Source organism: Hyperolius riggenbachi, chromosome 10 (genome assembly GCF_040937935.1).
Source record: "Hyperolius riggenbachi isolate aHypRig1 chromosome 10, aHypRig1.pri, whole genome shotgun sequence".
Taxonomy (NCBI): domain Eukaryota; kingdom Metazoa; phylum Chordata; class Amphibia; order Anura; family Hyperoliidae; genus Hyperolius; species Hyperolius riggenbachi.
The window spans coordinates 186,064,433-186,086,004 of NC_090655.1; the positions used below are offsets into that span (position 1 = coordinate 186,064,433).

General features: G+C 41.3%; 1 protein-coding gene across 1 annotated transcript in view; it reads left to right on the forward strand.

Annotated features, from left to right (window-relative positions):
* The window catches only part of LRMDA (leucine rich melanocyte differentiation associated), a 1,235,169-nt gene that overhangs the window by 13,332 nt on the left and 1,200,265 nt on the right, over nucleotides 1–21,572 (forward strand). The window contains exon 2 of the mRNA XM_068258133.1: nucleotides 4,902–5,002. Within this exon, the coding sequence (XP_068114234.1) occupies nucleotides 4,902–5,002 (101 nt within the window). The remainder of the gene's footprint in view (nucleotides 1–4,901; nucleotides 5,003–21,572) is intronic.

Here is a 21,572-nt window from a genome sequence, read left to right on the forward strand (position 1 = left end):
CTTGGGAGTTTTGGAGCTTTTCCAGGTATGGGGATACCTGGAAAAGCTCCAAAACTCCCCAAGAATAAAATCCAGAGTGTCTACAGACTGAGTGCTCACAACCTCGAAATAGAGTCTGGGAGACACAGACACACGTACAAACCCAGGGAGGAGAGACTATGCCAACACTGTGAGCAGAAAACCCTTGAGGATGAAAGTCACTTCCTGCTACACTGCCCCAAATATACTGCAACCAGGGACACTTACTTTAAGAAATTGTTGGAACTATTCCCAGACTTTCTTACATTAGAAGATGAGAGAAAAACATATATCTTACTGGGAGAAGAGGAATCCACAGTGACAATCGCTGCACACTATGTCACAGCATGCCACAGACTGAGAGGAGCATAACGGAACTGTAAACCTAAAAATGTCCACAGACTGCTTAGCCATTGTCCCCCTACCCCACCCCCTTTCATGTCCCCCTTTTTCCCCTTGCTTTGGCAATACCTGTATGAATCTTGGTCATGCCAATAAAGCTATCTTTGATTTGATTTGATTTGACTTGCATGGCCCTTGCCGCGGGGGAAAAGTAACATGAGGAAACGCAGCAGGTAAGTGTAAAAGGGGCCTTATAAACCTCGCCAGTGGCCACAAAATTGTACCATTAATGGGCACCTTAAAGGACCACTATCGCAAAAATCTTAAAATTTAAAATACACGTAAACCTATACAAATAAGAAGTACATTTCTTCCAGAGTAAAATGAGCCGTAAATTACTTTCTCCTATGTTGCTGCCACTTGCAGTAGGTAGTCCAAATCTGACAGAACCGACAGGTTTTGAACTAGTCCATCTCTTCATGGGGGATTTTCAGCAAGGCTTTTATTTTTTATAAAGACACTCCCTGAAAAGGATTTATACAGTGATCCTGGCCAGACTCCGTGCTCACTGCACACTTTTTTTTGGCAGTTGGACAGAGCAACTGCCATTTGCTAAGTGCTTTTGAAACTAAACAAAATCATGAGAATCCCCCATGAGGAGAGGGGCTAGTGCAAAACCCGTCAGTTCTGATTATAAGTGACAGCAACATAGGAGAAAAGTAATTTTGTTTTTGCATTTTTACATTTTACAGGATGATCATGCAAATCAGATGCTTTACGGGCTGTTTCACAGCAAAAGTGCTAGCGATTATGAAGTGATTTTATAGCGATTTGGTGTGAAATCGCCCCCAGAGGTTTTATTTGTCCAAGTTCTTTTCAAAACACTGAAAATCGCTGGTGATCAGAAAAGCTCTTCAAAAGTACTCACGTTTTGTGATTTAAAAAGCTCTTCCTAATTTAATGCTATTGTTGATTTTCAAATCACAAGCACTTAGAAAAGCGCTGCTAGTGGATTCCAGGCTTAAGGGCTCAAACCCACTAGCAGACTTTTCTAAGCGCTAGTGATTGAAAACCTCTTGCTAATGCAATGGGGGATTTTTATAAAATCACATTGCTCAATTGGGATCACACCCATAGCATTACATTAGCAAGAGCTTTTCAAATCGCAAGCACTTAGAAATGGCTTAGTAAAGTACTGCTAGTGGGTTCCAGGTCTAAATGTAAAACAGCCCCAGGGTCCAGATCCCACTGCAAGTGGTTTCCAAATCCAGTCATTTTAAGCGCCATTCCCAGAGGGATCGAGATTTGACATACATATCTCTTGTATAGGATTGGTTTGGAATCACTCCAAAAATGCTGCATACAGCCATTTGTTTCAGTTGGACCACCTCTATAGGATTCCACTGTTGCAGCTCTTTGTTAATCGCTGGTGCTTCTAGTGGTCTGCCTTCTTTCTCTGGTCTGGTCCCACTGACTGCATGCTTGTTGCAGGTGAGTGACTCACAAACAGCTAAAACCAAAAATCTCAGCATGACAGTGGGCAAATGGCATTATTTATAAGGGAATAAAGATGGCAGCCTCTATATTCCTCTCGCTTCAATTTCACATTAAATATTATTGGTTAGTGGGCATAAGATTAATGTTTATCTCTGCATTCTAGCACACATCTGGTCAACACTAGAAAGGACACAGATTGAGGCTCCCTGCACACTGCATGCAATTCCGATTGATCACTGAAATCAATCTTGGACACTAACTGATAACTAGTTTGCCAGGTGAGCCTGATTAAAGGAAAAACTTCTAAAACAGGGTGTTCCACATAATTAACCTCCCTGGCGGTATGATTATTTCTGGATTTTAGGGTCTTTTCAGCACGTTTCAGACCCTAAAATAAGGAAAAAAGCATGCCACCAGAATGCCTGCAGCAGCCCCAGCACTTACTCACCTCCCTGGAATCCAGCGCTGCAATTTTCCCTCTGTCCTCCCAGTGGTGCTGTAACCCTGTAGTGCAGTGTTCCCCAACCCTAACCTCAAGGACCACCAACAGTGCAGGAAGTTAATCAGCTCTGCTGCAACACTAATTACCCCACCTGTTATTGTGTGTGGTTTCCTGCAAAACATGTACTGTTGGTGGGCCTTGAGGACAGGGTTGGGGAACTCTGCTGTAGTGAGATCGGCCGACGGCGATCTCACTAGAGTGATTCAGAGCCTTCGAGAACATGAAGGAGAATGGCTGCTGGATCCCCTGGGAGGTGAGTAAAAACGCTCGCTGTGTGCCATTGCTGTGCATAGTGGCGCTCCCTGCTCAGTGATGTACTCCCTGCTGGGCAGGAAGTAAGATTAAATTAATCGATTGACTCCAATGACTCGCCCATTGACGCCAATGACTTCCACTGTGTCACCTCGGAAATCATGCGGTAACACACTGCAGACTTTGCGTCGGCTCGGGAAGGGATTCGGAATCTTCTGTTCTGGCACGACGCAGTAAGAGTAAAAGGCCCCATACACTTACACCCTCCCTGTGGTAAAATAGCGTAATGCAACGCAAGTTTAGAAGCGTAGTGTAAAAGGAGCCTAAAGCAGGTGGGGAAAAAAAAGTAGATGCTCACCTCAGTAGAGGATAGCCTCTGAATCCTCTAGATGCTTTCCTGATCCTGCTAGAGCCCTCTGCTACCAGCCGGGACCCTATTTATCTTTGCAGTTGCGCTCTCATCCATGTATGAGCATGGCCACAATGCGCAGGTAGCCAGCAGAGCCACTCATGCACAGGGAAAAAGGCCTTGTACAAGCAGCTCCATGTTACTTTGCAGGTGCAGGCCATACTTTGCGTCTGTGTAGGGCAGTCATGCTTGTACATGGAGGGTGTTAGGGAGATCGGAAAAGCCTCTGGACTATCCAGATGCTTTCCCTTACAAGGATCGTGACTTGATTTCTTGGAAGATAGTTTGGGGCTAATTAATGTACAGATGCATTGCTAGGTTACAGCCTCACAAAGTGTTCTGTTGCTATGGAGGGAGGAAGAAGGAAAATGGTACAGTGCATGATGGAGTCATGTCCAGCAGGAGAGGTAAGGAGGAGAACAAATACTTGGTCAAGATGATCTGTAGGAATGATCAGTGGTTGCAGATAATTTCTCCTTGCATTCAAATTTCATGTAAATGCAGCTTGAATTTGGCCCATAAAAATTAACAGGAAGTTATTTTGATTGGTCCAATTTCAAGCTGCATATAATTTACATGAAATTTGAATGCAGTTATTTGCATCACATCCAGCACCAATTAAAGTAATATTTTGAGCATTTGTGGATGTTGGTTATAGAAGAGCTCTTGCGTTTGTCTCGTGTCAGGAGACTCCATAATTTTGCTAGGCCTACATGGATTGAGACTGGCTCAAGATGTATTGCAGACAATACATACATTGTTATGTTGGGGACTTAGCTTTTAAAATGTATATGCTATGAGGGTGTATTACTGTTATTTTTTTCAAGTACCCAAAATCACAACCGGGACAAATGGGCAAATAAAAAGGGAGTACTGTAGGGAGGTAGGGGGAAAAAGAGTTGAACTTACCTGGGGCTTCTAATGGTCCACCACATACATCCTATGCCCACGCAGCCACTCACCGATGCTCTGGTCCCCTCCTCCGGTTCACTTCTGCAACATGCGACTTTTAAGTCAGAAAACCACTGCGCCTGCGCAGTCACGTTCTTGCTCTCGCTGATGTCACCGGGAGTGTACGGTGCAGGCCCAGTACTGCCTGTGCAATACAATGTCAGCGGAAGAGAGGACGTGGCCGTACAGGCGCAGTGGTTTCCCGACTTTAAAGTCACAAATTGCGGAACTGAACCGGAGGCAGGGACCGGAGCATCGGTGAGTGGCTGCACGGGCACAGGATGTATGCTGGGGACCATTAGAAGCCCCAGGTAAGTTCAACTCCTTTTTTTTTTTTTTTTTTTTTTTCTTCCCCTACCCCCCTACAGTACAGTAGCATGTTTTATTTTAAAAAACTATATTAGTTGAAAACTGAGAAATAATGTTTTTGTTTTCCTTTTTATTCACTTTAAAATGCTTATAAAACAAAATAATTATTAGCAAAATGTACCACCCAAAGAAAGCGTAATTTGTGGTGAAAAAAAACAATATGTAGATTATATCAGTGTGATAAGTATTGATAATAGCTATTGGCAGATGAATGGACGCAGCGCTGAAATGTGAAAATTTCTCTGGTGTTTAAAGGGATCCTTAAGCATAAGATAAAAAAATTGTTTTACGACTCAGACACACTATAAGCTTTTTAAAAATCGCTCCCATTCACTTGCATGAAAATCGCAGTAAAAATCGCAGCGATGTATGTTATGCGATCGCACAACCGCGGCATCTACCTCACCCACACCGGTCTGTGTGCATCAGCGTACTTCTGGCTACCGATAGCACACTCTTGCAACAAGCATGCAGCCAGTAGGCTATGTGGACTTTTGCAGAAAAATGGGCGAGTAACACTAGTGAAAAACTTGAAAAATGTATCTGTGTTTGCTTTTTCAGGTATCTTACATCGGAAAAGACTGCGCAGAAATTCCAAGGTTTCTTGCGTGCAAATATGGTGATCTTGCAAAAAGACTGGATCTCAGCTTTAACCTACTACAGTAAGTGGTTGGTTTATTCATTTTTCTATAAATAAATGTTACTTATAGGACAATTGCTGGTTCCTAAACATATACTGTGTAACAGCTTAGAGCCTTTTCAAGGAGTATTCTAGTAACTTTCCAATACATAGAATAAGATTAAATGTGTAAATTGCTGGTCTTTGCTTCCAGTTTGGCATTAGATATTGGATATTTCTTTGTAAATTTGTTCTGGAACTAGACACCTTAAGAGATTAGCAGCACCATTGAAGTGCACTCAAGTAAGCTTTCCATACTCCATCAGCTGGTGCTTGTTGATGCAAAAGACTGTGATACTAAACATACAAATTGAGACTGTGATTGTATCTGACAATGGAATACCCAGATAGCTCATGGTGACCCAGAACCACTGGGAATATATAAAGAGCTTAAAAGCAAAATTATATTATCAGACAACAAACATCATTATACTTGTTAATAGTGAATAGAAAACATAGCAGCGTCCTTTAGTTGCCTCTAAATCATTTCAGAACTGTGCCATCTGTTAAAGCAGTAGTGTCAAACTCAAGTACAAAGTGGGCTTAAATTGTACACTGCACCTAGTCGCGGGCCAACCTCAATGTCTACTAGCCACATTCCTCCCTTATAAAGTTCTCTGGTGTGTAGTAATCCTCCTTCCCATATATTTATATGTTCCCTGGTGTCCAGAAACCCCCACCCTCCCCTATACAGTTCCTTTGTGTTTAGTGCTTTCCCCCTACCTCCCCATATGACTTCCCTGGTGTTCTAGGGCTTCACTTCCAATATAGCTTCCCTGGGGGTCTAGAGTGGGCCAAACATAATGCAAAGTGGGATAACCACTTGAGGGCCAAATTCAATGGCTCTGAGGTCCACATTTGGTCCGTAGGCCGGAGTTTGACATGTGTGTGTTAAAGTGAACTGTAAGAGAAATGAGTACAGGACAAACAAGGAATGTTTTTCAATTTAAAGTAGCTACTGTCTGTGTGACTTGCTTACTTAAGCCTGCAATATCTTTCTGAAGGCTGCCCTCTGATTTGTTGTTAGTTTGTTGCTGACGACAACTAAGGTGGATATAAGTCAGTCAGTTATGAAAATATGTAATCTGCCAAAAATCAGTACTGTACACTTTTTTTGTTTACAGTTCATCTACATAGCCTCTTTAAGGCAATCCTTAAGTCACCTGAAAAGAAGGGTTTCCCTTACCTGGGGCTTCTATCAGCCCCCTGCAGCTGTCCTATGCCCACACAGCCACTCACCGATGCTCTGGTCCCCCACTGCAGATTAGTTTCGTTTTTGCCGACTCAGAGTCGATAGGCCACTGCGCCTGCGCAGCCCTGGCCATGCGTGTCTTTGCATCGTCCTGTGCCTGTGCAGGATGCTATTGCGGACGGGAATGCATACAAGGATACGCGTAGCCACCACTGCACAGGCGCTGTGGCCTGCCGACTCTGAGTCGGTGAAAAATAAGCTAACCCGCGGTGGGGGACCGGAGCATCGGTGAGTGGCTGCGCAGGCACAGAACAGCTGCAGGGGGCTGGTAGAAGCCCCAGGTAAGGGAAACCTTTTTTCAGATGACTTAAGGATCGCTTTAAAGCCCAATCTACATGATACGATTCTTTGTACGATTCGATTACGATTCTATTTACGATCCGATTAAATCCAACATGTCCGATCGGAATTCGATTCAATTCGATTTGCCATTGTTTTTCAATGGCAAATCGAATTGAATCGAATTCCGATCGGACATGTTGGATTTAATCAGATCGTAAATAGAATCGTAATCGAATCGTACAAAGAATCGTACCGTGTAGATTGGGCTTTTAGACCTCTTTCACTCAGGAGGCAGAACTGGAAGGTTGTCTGGCAAATCAGACACCTATCTGCCAGCTACAAATTAAATGCAGTTGAATGACAGTGTCTGTAACCCATGCATGCCAATGTTTGGTATGAGATGTGGCTACCCAGCTGCAAAAAAAACCACACTCTGTCATGATGCCTCTTGCACACTGCAAGTGATTCCGATTCAGATTCCGCTTTTTAATCAGTTTTTACATCCGATTCAGATTCCGATTTGCAGTTTGCTCCCTGCACACTGCAAATCGGAATCTGAATCAGATGTAAAAACTGATTAAAAAGCGGAATCTGAATCGGAATCATTTGCAGTGTGCAAGAGGGGGGCTAAGTGCGACCAGGCTCAGATGGGACTCAACACTGTCTGTGCCAAGTGCAAGTAAGCATTGGTGCGGGGCATGGAAGCAGCTGACAGGTGACCTTCAGCCTGCCGTATGAAAGAGGCCTAAGAAGCCAACAGGCTTCTAATAAAATGCAGAGTCAGAATCTTCCCATCATTAAATGATATATTTTATGAACATATTCTGTTTGTTTTTCAAAGTATTTGTCATTACTGCCATTCTATAGCATTTTATCCCCAATTCATGCTATTATCAAATGATCTCCAGTAGTGGAAAATCAGCATGTTTTGTGAGTTCTGTTTCAAACGTCAGTTCTCTGGCTTTGCTCTTTGCCTGGATGTTGCAATATTTCTGAATGGCCTAGGTGATATTTGTGTTAGTGTTCAAACATCCAGATGTGTCTCACAGCGTTTCAGAAATCAGTGTTTCCTTGTTGGTCTTATTTTCATGTAAATTTCAATTTCAGTTATGTTTAATTTATGAATCGGTTTCACCATTAGTTGTTTAATTTAAGAAAATATGTTGTATCAGGAAGTATACTATGCTGTGTACCTTTTTGTTTTATGACCGATTATATCATAATAAGCAAAGCACTTTGTTAAAACTATGTGCTAATTTTGGCGGAAGGCAAGAAGATGAGCTACACCATTTTAATATTTTCAACAAAGGTAAGTGTTATTTATATATTTATTTTATTTTTCTGTGAAGGCTATTTTATTTTTTTTCATTTTGCAAAACTTTCTACGGAAGCTTTTCCAGTTATGGATAGTGTTCCTAGAAGACGGTAGTGCCTGCGTTCATGCTTTAAAGTAAAAGAGAATAACTGTATGAGTTTGGAAGTGTAAATAAGTTCTCAGGATCAGCACCGTCTAAAAATCTTCTTTTTTTATAGCTCTTATAAAAATCAGGACAAGCATAAAAAGTGTGTGCCGGGTCAAGATGACGCACGGCGTTTCAGAACAGAGTTCTTTCCTCAGATGGCGTCAGCCCACACTAAATCCATTACACCAAACATCCTTACTTTTATAGTAAACTAGAGGACCTGATGGGGAACTTCATAATTTGCATACATGCATATTCATGGCAGTGTAGCGGCGGGAGTTCTAATAGGCTGACACAATAGCCAGTTCTTGAGCGGACGTTGCCGCTCACATCATCATTGGTTGGTGATCGGTTTAGGTGGGCGGGACGTATGCGACCTTTTCAGCGCATTATTCATCCAACCTTTTCGGCGCACCCCGGACAGTCTTAAGGCGGACGCTGTAGCTCTTTATCCGATTGGCTGACATATTGGGTAGTCCCTGAGCGAATGTTGTAGCTTCCCATGTGATTGGCTGTCCTAGGGAGAAGGCATTGAGTTGCCAAGCAGACGTTGTTGGCTTTACTGAGATTGGCTGACCCCGCACTCTGAGCAATAGTACAACTCTGCAACCATCTATTTGAATCAGCACATAGATTGACAGAGTACATGCTAAATTTATTTTGACATAATCTACTAATTACCTCAGTTTAATCTGGCAATACTTCATGATTTGCGGCAGAGGGTTGTTTGATCTGAATGGTATGTACACATGTGATTGCTCTCTCTCTGTCCATCATAACCCCTTCTCTCCCTATAGCAAAGTTTCCTCTTGGGATCTATTTACTGTTCCAGTCCTATTACCCCTGGAATATCTGCCAGTACCTCTTCTACCAGATCTACCCCTCCTATTAATATTAGTGGGATGGATATTAGGATTTGTAGTCAGGCCTGTATTCAACTCCTCATGTGGAAAAGCCTGCTGAAAAGTGGTTCGGAGTGACAGGATAATAAGCTTTCTTTAATGGTGCACAAACCTGAACTGGCAACTGGTGCACTGGACTGTTTTCTAAATATTGGTAGGCCCCCTGTTGCACAGAGCAGCTTGAAAAGAAGTGTGTGTGCAGAAAATAATATAAACAGCGTACTGTACTGGAGCAAGTCAGATGAGAAGCAACAAGACATTACAAATAACCCTCCTTCCCTTATAAAGTTAAGTTCCCCCTTGCCCTATACATTTAGTTCTAATGTCTTGTGTAGTTTAAGTGGTTGCTTATTCTTTACAATCCTCTTCTAAGTTATAATATTGCACGTTGGCATACAACTGTCTGCCCTTTCACAATTTTTACTCCTTGCTCACTATTAACCACTTTACCCCCACGCGTACGGATTTCTCCGCCCCTTTTTCCATCCTTTCACCCCCAGGGACGGAGAAATCCGTACTCTGCGCACTCCCGCCGCTGTCCGCGCTCCCGCTTGTAAACACGCCGCCCGCCGCTAGTAAACACGCCGCCGCCCGCTCGCCCAGAGATCAATGAACGGGAAAATCCATTCCCGTTCGTTGATCTAAGCCCCGCAATGATCTGCTGCCGCTCGGCTGAGCAGCGCGATCATTGTGAAAAATAACAAAGTCCCAGCCTCTTTCTACTTCCTGCAAGCGTCCGGAAGGACGCTTGCAGGTCGCATGAAACAAATTGGTAATGTTGCCATCTTGTGGCCAAATAGTAAAACTACACCCTAACCAATTTTTACACACAAATAAACTTGTTTTACACAAAAAATTAACTCCTTACCTCCCACACTCCCCAATTTTTTTTTTTTTGTAATTAAAAAAAAAATAAAAAATTTACAATTTAAAAAAAAAATACATAAATAGTTACCTTAGGGACTGAACTTTTTAAATATTTATGTCAAGAGGGTATAACACTGTTACTTTATAAACTATGGGCTTGTAATTAGGGATGGACGCAAAACTGAAAAAAATGCACCTTTATTTCCAACTAAAATATTGGCGGCAAACATTGTGATAGGGACATAATTTAAACGGTTTTATAACCGGGATAAATAGGCATATACATTTAATGGGTTTTAATTACAGTAGCATGCATTATTTAAAAACTATAAAGGCCGAAAACTAAAAAATATTAAAAAAAAATTTCCCACATTTTTTCCTATTTTCCCATTAAAACACATTTAGAATAAAATTATTCTTGGCATAATGTCCCACCTAAAGAAAGCCTAATTGGTGGCAGAAAAAACAAGATATAGTTCATTTCATTGCGATAAGTAATGATAAAATTATAGACGAATGAATGGAAGGAGCGCTGAAAGGTGAAAATTGCTCTGGTGGTCAGGGGGTAAAACCCCTCAGTTGGGAAGTGGTTAAAGGTGGATAGCATAATAGGGAAATGTGCTGTTTTGGCACTAAGCACAGTAGGCTTAGAAGCTCTCTTCGTGTTCTATTGTGGTGGATATGAGCTGTGCCAAATAATGGTAAAATCCTGAATATTGATATTTGAAGTTGATTTTCATGACACATTTATGCTGTAGAGATGGGCCAGTTAGGGTCTTCTTATATCAATGGAAGAAGTTGTCTTCTGACATGTCACATGTAGTACTACACCTCTTCAGTGTATGGATAAACCATTCCTTCCACAGGACAAGGAATTGTGTGTTTAAAATTTCCTTCACTGTCCTTCAGTTGAAATTCATTTTATGCATTTTGAAGGCAAAGCTTTAAATACAATGAGTACACTGTAGCAAGGTCTTTAAGCAAAATTTGTTCTGCATGCCTGTGTTGTGTGTAATCTGTGAGCTTTGTCTTTTGTATTGGGAATTCGTACACAGTTATTCTTATGTATCTGTATAGCAGTGACAGGATGGCATGCTGTGGTCCATGGGGTTGCAAAGAGCATGGAAACATCTAACATTTAAGCAACATTTTACAGAAATAAATAAGCCATAGATAAATATAATTAAAGAGGCATCGTAGTGACATAAAATAATGTTGTGAATTATTCAGTTCCCACTTTTTCATTCTTGTTTCAGCATCGAAAACACTCTTCCTATAGCTATTTATTGCGTTATATTGGTATGTAGCCCTGCCTTCCCAGAGATGTCACAGCCTAGGCTGTTTAACTATGTGGAATTCTCCTCCAACAGCATTCTGGGAGACCAAGGCCTCAATTCACTAAGCTTTATCAAACACTTTATCGAACGTTTGATCATTTACCTCATGAGTAAGATCTAATTTTGAATTCACTAAGGTGTTATAGATTTATTGAACATTTTATCAATAAAACATTTGCTAAATCTATAACACCTTAAGGAATTCAAAATTAGATTTTATTCATGAGGTAAATTATTATTGTTTGATAAAGCTTAGTGAATTGAGGCCAAACTAATCTACTGGCTTTGGAAAACAGAGTAAACAAACATTCCAGAGACACTTGGCAGTAAATATGTCACCACCTGTGATAAATTTCATAATGTAAATCAGGGTGAGGAAACATTTTACTATGGGGAAACCCAGAGTAAATGATTTATAAAGTAATATTGTAAAAATAAGCAATTTTGTTAATTATATTTCCGGTAGCATTCCTCTTTAGTCCTGAATCTGGTTTCCCTCTGTATAAGTGCTCTAGCTGCATTCATGGTTGCCACCATTATCAGGAATGCATGGGATGCTTTGTACATGCTACTACATTGGGCATGGCAAGTTTAACCAGGATTTATGTAGACGGTTAAAAATAAGTCTTTTAAAATCTGTAGTGTTGTTTGTTTTTTTTTTCCAGCTGTGAACATGAGCCCGTTGGCCATTCTTCCTTTTGAAAATGTAATGCATTGAACTGAAATTAAAAGACCTCCCAAAAATGATAGCGTAGTGGTGGGGAAGTTGATGGCTGGAAAAATGGACCGGAGAAAAAGGGGAGTGGTGCTATCTTTTGATAGAAATCCATATTTATCACTGTGGACGGTTGCTATTAATGTAGCCGTCTCACAGAAACACATTTTCTGCATTAAATCCGTTTAGTATGTGCATTATTTGGCCTGGAATGCCATGAGGACATCAAAGCCCCCTTAGGCATAAGAGCACAGTGCCCTGCTGTGGAAGCTGAAGAGAGCTTGATCAATAAACCTGACATGTTAATGCAGAGCAAATAGAATAAAAGATTTTTTTCTGACAAGACATGAAAAATCACCTTGTGGCAGCTGGCAGGCTGAAGCAGTTACGGCACAGACTGTGGCAACGTTGATCTGACAAGCAAAAAGGGAGATGATGGTTATAAGTTGGGTTTGTTTCAAACTTCTTTCTTGACCTGTCAGATTTTAAAGGTGTCTGAATGGCCTTTTTTCTTTTTTTTGTCATGTGAAAATTGTAGTCTTGAGCAGTTATGGTGCAGTTATGTCTTCTCGGATTGTAAATGCTGTGGTTTTAATTGATTTCACTTTAGCTGTTGAAGCTGTCAGGCATTTATAATCCCTAAGTCCTATAGATACAGCGCTGGTATGTCATGCTTCAATGTGTAGTTATCAGGAAATTAATATCCTTAATGAACTGGTGCTTTCAAGCTAACAGGGCGTAAAATCCAACTTACCCTTTTCAATTGCTAATAGCATATCCCCCCTCCTTTTATTTAGTTTGGAGAACAGCTTTCCAACAGCCTGCTCCTTTGATGCCCGACAAAATGCCAGCTTTGCTGTGGGTACATTGCATGATCAATTACAATAAATATAGTAATTACACTAGAGTTAGTAATTAACATAATTGTAGTCAATTACTACAAATACAGTGTACAGCTAAATAAATGAGAGGGGAGAAATTAGCAAGCTAATTGATTTATCTTTATAACTGCTTTGTTTCCTGTTCCATAGAATTGGAAGCTATATTATTTTATTCTGTTTATGTGAGCGATATATTTTTTTCCAATTAATTAGATAATCACTTTGTAAGCAAGTCCATCATTGACGTGTAATACAGTTTCTAGTGCTCGTCACTGAATGCATATATTAAATACAAGCAAAGTGTATGCAATGTTATATTGAATCTATTTGTTTTTGTAGGTTAGGTCTTCATTTTCAAGGCATTTTCCATTTACAGTTTTGCCCATATATGTACATTATGGCTTCTACCTAAATCTGCCATATTGATTTCTACCATTTAGAAAGTGACAACATATTACTCTAGTTACAATAAATTAATCATAGGGTGTACATTACACATGTGTAGATGCATGTATGACACTGGTTGCAGTATTTAATTTCCTGGAGCTAATGTAATGCCATTGTAAAGCACTGCAAAGTACATTTGTGCCATGTAAATACATAAAATAGGTACAGTAACCTAGGAATGTATCTGAATCTAAGCAGTTCTAAAAAGAATGGGCTAAAATTGTAAAAAATAATCAAAATTGTACAAGAGCAATCAAAAATTGATGTCAAATTGTGGCAAAAACATATGACAATGTGAGAAATTGTCCCGATGATTGTGCACTAGCCTCAACACCGGCCACTTGGTGTAGTAAAATAGACAGTGCCTTTTCCTGCTGTACCAACCCAAAGAGTGGTCCGATGCAGCGGGGACCGTGCCCATGTGATACAAGGAGGACATTCCTGCAGCCGGGATTGTCGTGCAATGCAAGTGCGTGGTCTGCAGGAAGCGCTAGTGTCACTCTGATTCTCCTGGTCTCAATGCAATGAGTTGCGCTGTAGCCTATGAGCCTGTAATGTCCAATGCTCCTTGTCCACGTATCTCTAGTGAGACCAGCTGTACTTTCTGGCTTAGGGGCAAGAGAGTAGGTTGAGTTACGTGTATTATTTTACATCCAATAAACCAAGTTTGAATATTGTAAGTTTCCCCGTTGCATAGGATCACTCTTTGGGTTGATATGGCAGGAAAAGTACTGTGCAATGTGCATAGACAGAGTCAATACAGACAACATTAGGCAGTGCAGTAGGGTTTCTCTCTGAAGATTAGCATCATGATCAAACTCTTCAAGCAGCAACTGTGTGTATTCTTAACCTCCTTAGCCGTAATCCCGAGTCAGGCTCGGGATGGAAAGCCGCAGAACAGGGTGGTAATCCCGTTCCTGAGTGAGTTATATGCAGGAGCTGCTGCAGATCTCTCTGTAGTATGTTTTTCTTCTTTTATTTTTAGGGTCTAAAAGCTTGTGAAAAAATGTTATGGCTTTTAGACCTTAAATCTGGAAATAATCATAACGCCAGGGAGGTTAAAGAGGAACTTTAGTGAAAATAACATGCTGATTAAAATTGCTTATTTATTTTTACAATAAACCGTGCTGGTTTATTGGCTAGCAAACATCAATGTCCAAGAAAACCTTATTCACAACATCTCCAAGTGTGGCCACTGTGGGAGTGGAAGCGGGTGGCGGTGACAAGCAATGGCCATTTCGCGTCTACTGACGCTTGATCTCGCTGCATTCCACATTTACAGTAAAAAGGTGTATGCACCTTTAGGGCACACCAGTTCAGTTGCTTGTTAGCACAAATAACTAATTAGCCACTTCACAATTGTTAAGACTTCAGGCACAGGTTTTTTCTTAGATCTGTGTAGGCACCAGTTGAAGAGCTTGTTTATGTCTGCGTAGTTCTTTGATTAACCAGTTCGGTACCAGCAATCTCTAACCTCTTAAGGACCAGAGACTGCTGGTACGAAAAACAAGTCCCAACAAGGTCACGCTGCTTGGATTCGGCGCTACCGCCAATCGCAGCACTCTCCTGTCGCTGAAGCTCACTCGCTCTGTGGTGGCTATGATGGCAGAGCTCTGTTAGCCAGTCAGGAGCAAATGAAATCAGCTGCTGACCGGCTCATGGAGCTCTGCTGTCATACCGACAGCAGGGCGAGTGAGCTGCAGTGGTGAGAAAGCGGCGCAATCAGCAGTAGTGCTGGCGAAGTTGAAATTTATGCAGTGGACCAGTGGAAATGATACAATCCAGACACCTGAAACAGCCACACCCATAGAGCCTGAATTTTGACTTGCGCTTTAAGTCACGTGATTAAAAATACAAGATAGCGGTTTTCATACCAAAAAAAAAGATAACATCTGCAAGATTGTATTTTTAGATTTGTGCCTGGAATTAGGCTTTAAAGACTTTACCTTTTTACTCTTAGCATCTTTTGTTGTTGTTTTTCCTCTTCTGGCGCCTCATATGCTGTTTTATTGCATTGCCGCCATGGCGCATTTATGTGTATTATTAGATGAAATTGGATGAAATGGTTTATTTAGATCAGTGGTCATCAACTCCTTTTCAGGGCAGAGAACCGATTTCAGAAGACCAGGGAAGGTCCTGCTACAGTGGTCTTGTGTACATACAGTTTACTGTTTGCTTGAAATCCTGTGGAATCCAGGCCAAGAAATTGTACAGCAAAGACCCACCATAGAGAATGTGAGATCTGCAAAATGAAACTTTCCTCCACCTATGTAAATGTCAGTGTTATTCCTGCACTGCAGAAAAAGTTGGTTAGAAAGTGTAATCTTCTTTTAAATGTAGCTCTTAACCGCCTTCTTTCTGAACTCTTTGAACCCATGCACAATTCCTCTCTCAAGAGTCTAATATTGAAGATGTGCTTCCTGTGATTGCCAATGCTAGATGGATAGCGGAAATTCGCATATTCAGATATTACAAGACAGGATAAAACTCCTTCCAGATTTTACTCCTAATGTGGTTTCAAAGTTTCATGTAGAACAGGAAATTATTCTTCCTCCATTTTTAAGCTAAAACAGCTAATGAAGGAGAGCAAAGGTTCAGTACATATGATGTGTGCCAGTTAATGAAGGGGAGGAAAGGTTCAGTAAATTGGAGGTGTGTATTAAAATATTTAGATAAGACTAAGCTGTGTAGAAAAGACTTCAATGTCCTTCTTCGGTTTCACAGGAGTTGGAATGGGTTAAAGGCTTCTAAAGGTCCGTACACACGCCGGACTGGAGGCAACGACGGGTCCGTCGTCACCTCCCGCTGCGTGGGCGTTCCAACGACAGTCCGGCGTGTGTACGCACTGTCGGCGGACTGATACGGCTGCTTCTGAGTGATCCGCCCGGCGGATCGCTCAGAAACAGCCGTATCAGTCCGCCGACAGTGCGTACACACGCCGGACTGTCGTTGGAACGCCCACCCAGCGGGAGGTGACGACGGACCCGTCGTTGCCTCCAGTCCGGCGTGTGTACGGACCTTAAGTCTACATTAAGCAATTGGGTAAGACAGGTTTTGTTTTGTTTTTTGGCTTATGAACAGTCGAACTTGCCTGCAACAGAGAATTTACCAGTAAAGACTATTAGAGGTGTCTCCTACTCTTGGTTAGAAATGGCTTCTTCCTTAGTTAATCAGATATGCAAAGCAGCTACATGTTTTTTTTCTGTAACACAATTATAAAGCATTGTTGTTAGAAAAACTTGTTGAACCAAGATTTGTTTTTCTTATGTTAGGTACTGTCTGTTGTAGTTCTGATTGGGTAAACAGGAATATCTTTAGTCCCCTTTCGTCGAGGACAAATGGAAGTTCATTATTACTTCAGTCCACTGTCATGGAGGTCATGGTGGAAATCTCATTACTAGTATAGGTCATTTTGAACAATTTTATACGGAAATTAAGATGGAGTTAAGCCTTGTTTTGGTGAGGTCCAAGAAGATTAGTAACTTTGAGCATTTTGGTTTAAAGCATATTGTATAGGCATTTTAATATGCACTGGCTGGCTATGGGAACAGGAACCATGAGAAAACAAAGGGGGGGTTAGTTTAGGAATAGACTTAGAGACTAGGTGAAGTCTGAGTGGGCAGGGATTTGGTGAAATATTTCCATCTGTCAGAAGGAGAAGAGGCAGCAAGGGCAGGTCATAGAGAAATATAGTAATAGCATGCATTCGTTTGGAAATTGGAAATGATTTCATAATTGACAGAAGTTTGTGAGAAGATGCCAGAGAAGAAGTAATTTAGATGGACGTGAACTTTTGTTGGACATATGTGTGTTTGGAAATATGTTGACATGTTGCAATAGAGACTTCTGTTTAGTTTGCACTGGTGTTGAACAGGCAATGACTGAGCATAGACTGGTTTCAGTTTAGACATTATTCTCCCAGCACGTTTCTGGGACAGACATGATGAGTATAGGCACCTCCTCTTGAGCAGGGACTTAAAACTGTAAACTTGAACCCACATTAGTGCCCCTGGAGTTAATGATTTCTGATGTTTCCTGCTCAGAGGTAGGATGGTACCTCAGTAGGTAAGATTAATCCCAAAGATTTTATTATTTTAATATTTTAATACTGCAAGAATAAAAATATTAATAAGAATAGCAAGAACATTTGTAAAGCGCTTTTTTACCATAGGACTAAAAATGGATATATACTGTATGTCTTAGATCAAGAAAGTTGTGTTAGATCCGAAAACAGTTATGTGTTCATAAGTGCCACCCTAAACAGGTGGATTTTCTGTTTGAATTGAGGGAAGAAGTTCCAAAGGCTCGATGCAACATGACAGGCTCTGACTTCAAAGGTCCTGAGGTGGTTTTTGGAGGTGACAAAGTTATTAGATACTTTTGATCATAGGCTGTGTGAGGTTTGATGCAGTTGCAACAAATCCTTCACGTGTCCGGGGCCTAAATTGTGTAGAGATTTGAATTTTAGTAGGCTAATTTTGAAGAGGGTTTTCCATTTTATGGGTAGCCAGTAGAGTGAGAAAAAAAATTGTTATGCGACTATAGTGGGGTTGGTGTGTTTGCAATGGTGGGGTTGGTATGTTAACAGCCTTGTGGAGTTCTGTATTAACTGCAGGTAGTGCAGGTTTTTATTTGGAAGGCCTGTATAGAGAGCATTGCAATAGTTCAGCCGTGATGTGATAAAGGTGTGAACTAGGATTGTAAGATCTGCTGGAGGTATCGGGTGCTTACTTTTTTACATGTTCCTTAGGGGGAAAAGGAAATTTCAACAGTTTTTTTTTTTTTTTTTTTTTTTACAACAGTTGAGATTTTATTCGCAAAGTTTAATCCCACCTCAATCAGTACACCCAAGCTAGGCACAAATTTCGATCTATACAGATCTGTGCTCCCTTCCCCTGGTGCTAACTGCAGAGACTGCAGCTGCATTGCTGCCAAACACCTACCTTCAATGAGAAGAACCTAAGTTTTTGTCAGGCTTTAGTTTGTTAGTTTTCATTCTTCCACTCCTGAAGCACAGCTAAGCAAACATTTTATTTTGGATGGGTATGTCCCGTCAGGTTTGAATGATAAATATAGCTGTATGTCATCAGCATAGCAATGTGTATGATAGACCATGTTTCTGGAGGATTTTTCTTAGTGGTGGCATGTATATAGTGAACAGCAAAGGGGATAGTATTGAACCCTGCAGTGGGGTCCCACTGTATTTTTGTGGTACAGGGTTGGATAGGAAAGGTCTCAAGGATTGTGTTCTGCCAGCCAAGAAGGAGTTCAGCTATTGGAGAACTAAACCTTCAATGCCACAGTACTCTTGCAGTCTGTAAATCAAGATTTCATGATCAACTGTGTCACAAGCCACTGAGAGGTCAAGCAAAATTAGGATGGAACATTCACCCCTGTCTCTGATCTAGAAGAAGGCTGTTTCTTAGCTGTGGTGTTTCCTGAAGCCAGATTGTATATGGTGAGCGATGTTGTATACTGAGAGCCTGGCTTTAAGTTGGACATAAATTAGCAATTACCCTGCAGGCTACATCAATTAAGCATATGTGGTGTGGGAGAACCAAAGTTCCCCGGGGATCCACCACACCGTGAAAGCAGGTATGACCCAAGCTCAACCACAATTACGGATTCATTCCTTTTGTTACGCAGTGGACATAATGCACACAAGCATGGAGTTTCTTGTGGGAGCCCTTTCTCAAGTGCCTTGTCTGCATTATATACGCTGCATGATAAAAGGAATTAATCTGTAATTGTCTTTTAGCTCAGGTAATATCTGCTTTTATGGTTCCAGTTAGAAGTAGACAGTCTTTTCAATAACTTTACCTAGAATGGGGAGGTTTGAAGCAGGTCTGTAGCTACTTATGGCATGTGGCTATAAGGATGGTTTCTTGAGTAGGAGCCTGATTTTTGCTTCATTTCAGACAGATGGGGAACCCTCTGCTTGTAAGGAACAGTTGAATTTCTTATGAAATGCTGCTAAAAACAGGACAGGGCATTTCAATATGAATTTTGTTGAGTCAGGATTCAGGTCGCAGGTAGTCTGGTATAGGTTTAGGAGAATACCTGAGATCTTATTTTCAATAATTACCTTGAAGTCAGACCATGGCATTAGCTTGTTTTTGCATCCATTATATGGCTCTGTATAGGTTTAAGTGCTGTAGATTGACTGGCAAACCGTATGGTGGAGATGAGAAGAAGTGAGAACATTTTTCACATAGTTCTTTTGAGGATGTGATACGGGGTGAGATGAATTGCAAATCTTGTCAATTGTGCGAATAGCTGTAATAGAGAAGTGAACCATTGTGTGATAGTCTGACCAAACTGCTAGATTCATTTACACATTGGATATTCAAATTCCAGCATTAAATATTAGGTTCAAAGTTTGGCCTTTCTTGTGGGTAGGAAGGTTGATTGCTTGAGAGTAGCCCAATTTGTTCAGCACGAGAGGTGTCTCTCTTCCTAGTTGGGAGGAGTGAACATCCACCTTGAAGTCTCCTAGGATTAACCACCTAGGGTTTCCCAATATTTGGCAAGATATAAGTTCAGCAATTTATTTTAGAAAGGCTGAGCCATCATCAGGAGGTGGTAGATAAGCAAAATGTTTTTTAGCTGAAAGTTGGACTACCAGACATTCAAAAGAATGGGTGTGGCCTACAGCAACAAGTCTGATCTTCAGACTGCATTTTAAGCATAGAGCAATTTATTATCCCTTACATGCTTGTGTCTCACAGTGCAGCACTGAGTAGTTGGCTGGCAGGGCAGCTTCCACAGTGGATCCTGAATTTTCATCTAAGTCTTAGTAATGAAAGCCAGATCCAAAACCTCTATTAGGTCAAGTATTTCGTAGCAAGAGCTACATTTATGGAGGTAGCTTGACATGTGGGAAGTCTGCTCTCTTGTTATGCTATATGACTTGAGTAAGGCCATACAGGTGTAGATTTTTCTTATCGATGCATGGTATGGATTTTTCTTTTCAATATACTTTGAATCTGCCAGTAATTCATTATTCCAACATATCCGATCAGTTGATTTTCAATAGATTTTGTGCAGTTTATTGATCAAAAGTCTGATGTGGAAAAATCTGATGTGGCAGATGATTTATACTAACATATATCGATATTGAGTTTGCCAGCTTGGCATATTGGGTCATAATTGATGTTTATATGGCTAGCTGCAGGCAAGAGGGCTTTCTGCTGCCTTCCCTATTTCACAGATGGAGGTTACATGGATACTGCCCAAGTTCTATATGGAGAGATCAGACACTGAAAGCAGCAAAGGTGTTCATGCTTGGCACTCAAACTTTCTTCTCAGGAGTGTTGTGGAATTTAAAAGGCTGCAGGGATATATGCTGAAGATGCAATTTGTGCTTAGTAAGGATGCTTGCAGCAGCATGTACAGTATGTACTATCCACCATGGCAGATGCAAATCCAGCAGGAGTAAGAGTTATGCTACATACTCACCGAACAAGGCAGGATGATGGATCCAGCAACAAAATCCCACAACGAGTGACCCCCCCCCCCCTCCAATCCATCTTCCTGCCGGCAGGTATATGTGCCATTACACAATGGGCTTGAACACGGAAGTCGTCAGATATCTAACCGATCGGAACTGCCATGTTCATTGCTTAATGATGCTTCTGTTAAACGATGTTGTCCGACGTCGGGTAACATCGACGCAAGTATCACCTGGTGGGTTTGGAGCTTAAAGTAGAAATCTTAACCTTTTCCCCTTTTTCTTTGCTTAACCTTAATGGTTTGGTGTAAGATTACTGTGTACTGTATATGATCAAACCTATTTTAAAACAGGTTTTTTTTTTATTTTAGGGTCCTAGGTTATTAAAACTGGAGACACTGCTAAGCATTGCCTTTTTTGGGTTATTCCGGATTAGTCTATCAGCTCTGATTACATAAAATTGCTTGGCCACCGGGTATGTTATCAGCATTTATGGCTGAAATTGCCCACATCCTAAGAGCATTCAAAAACTCAATTATTAGGCCACACCTACTACATCTCTTAAAGGGAAGGTTCAAGCAAAATAAAAAAATGAGTTTCACTTACCTGGGGCTTCTACCAGCCCCATGCAGCCATCCTGTGCCCTTGTAGTCACTCACTGCTGCTCCAGTCCCCCGCTGGCAGCTTGCCGACCTCGGAGGTCGGCGGGACACATTGCGTACATTTTTACGCATTCCCGCCACTGCAGGAACATTAACACATACATTTTTACGCGTTACTGGTTCAATGCGTAAATTTTTACGCATTGAACCACTAATGCGTAAAAATGTATGTGTTAATGTTCCTGCACTAGCGGGAATGCGTAAAAATGTACGCAATGCGTCCTGCCGACCTCCGAGGTCGGCAAGCTGCCAGCGGGGGACTGGAGCAGCAGTGAGTGACTATGAGGGCACAGGA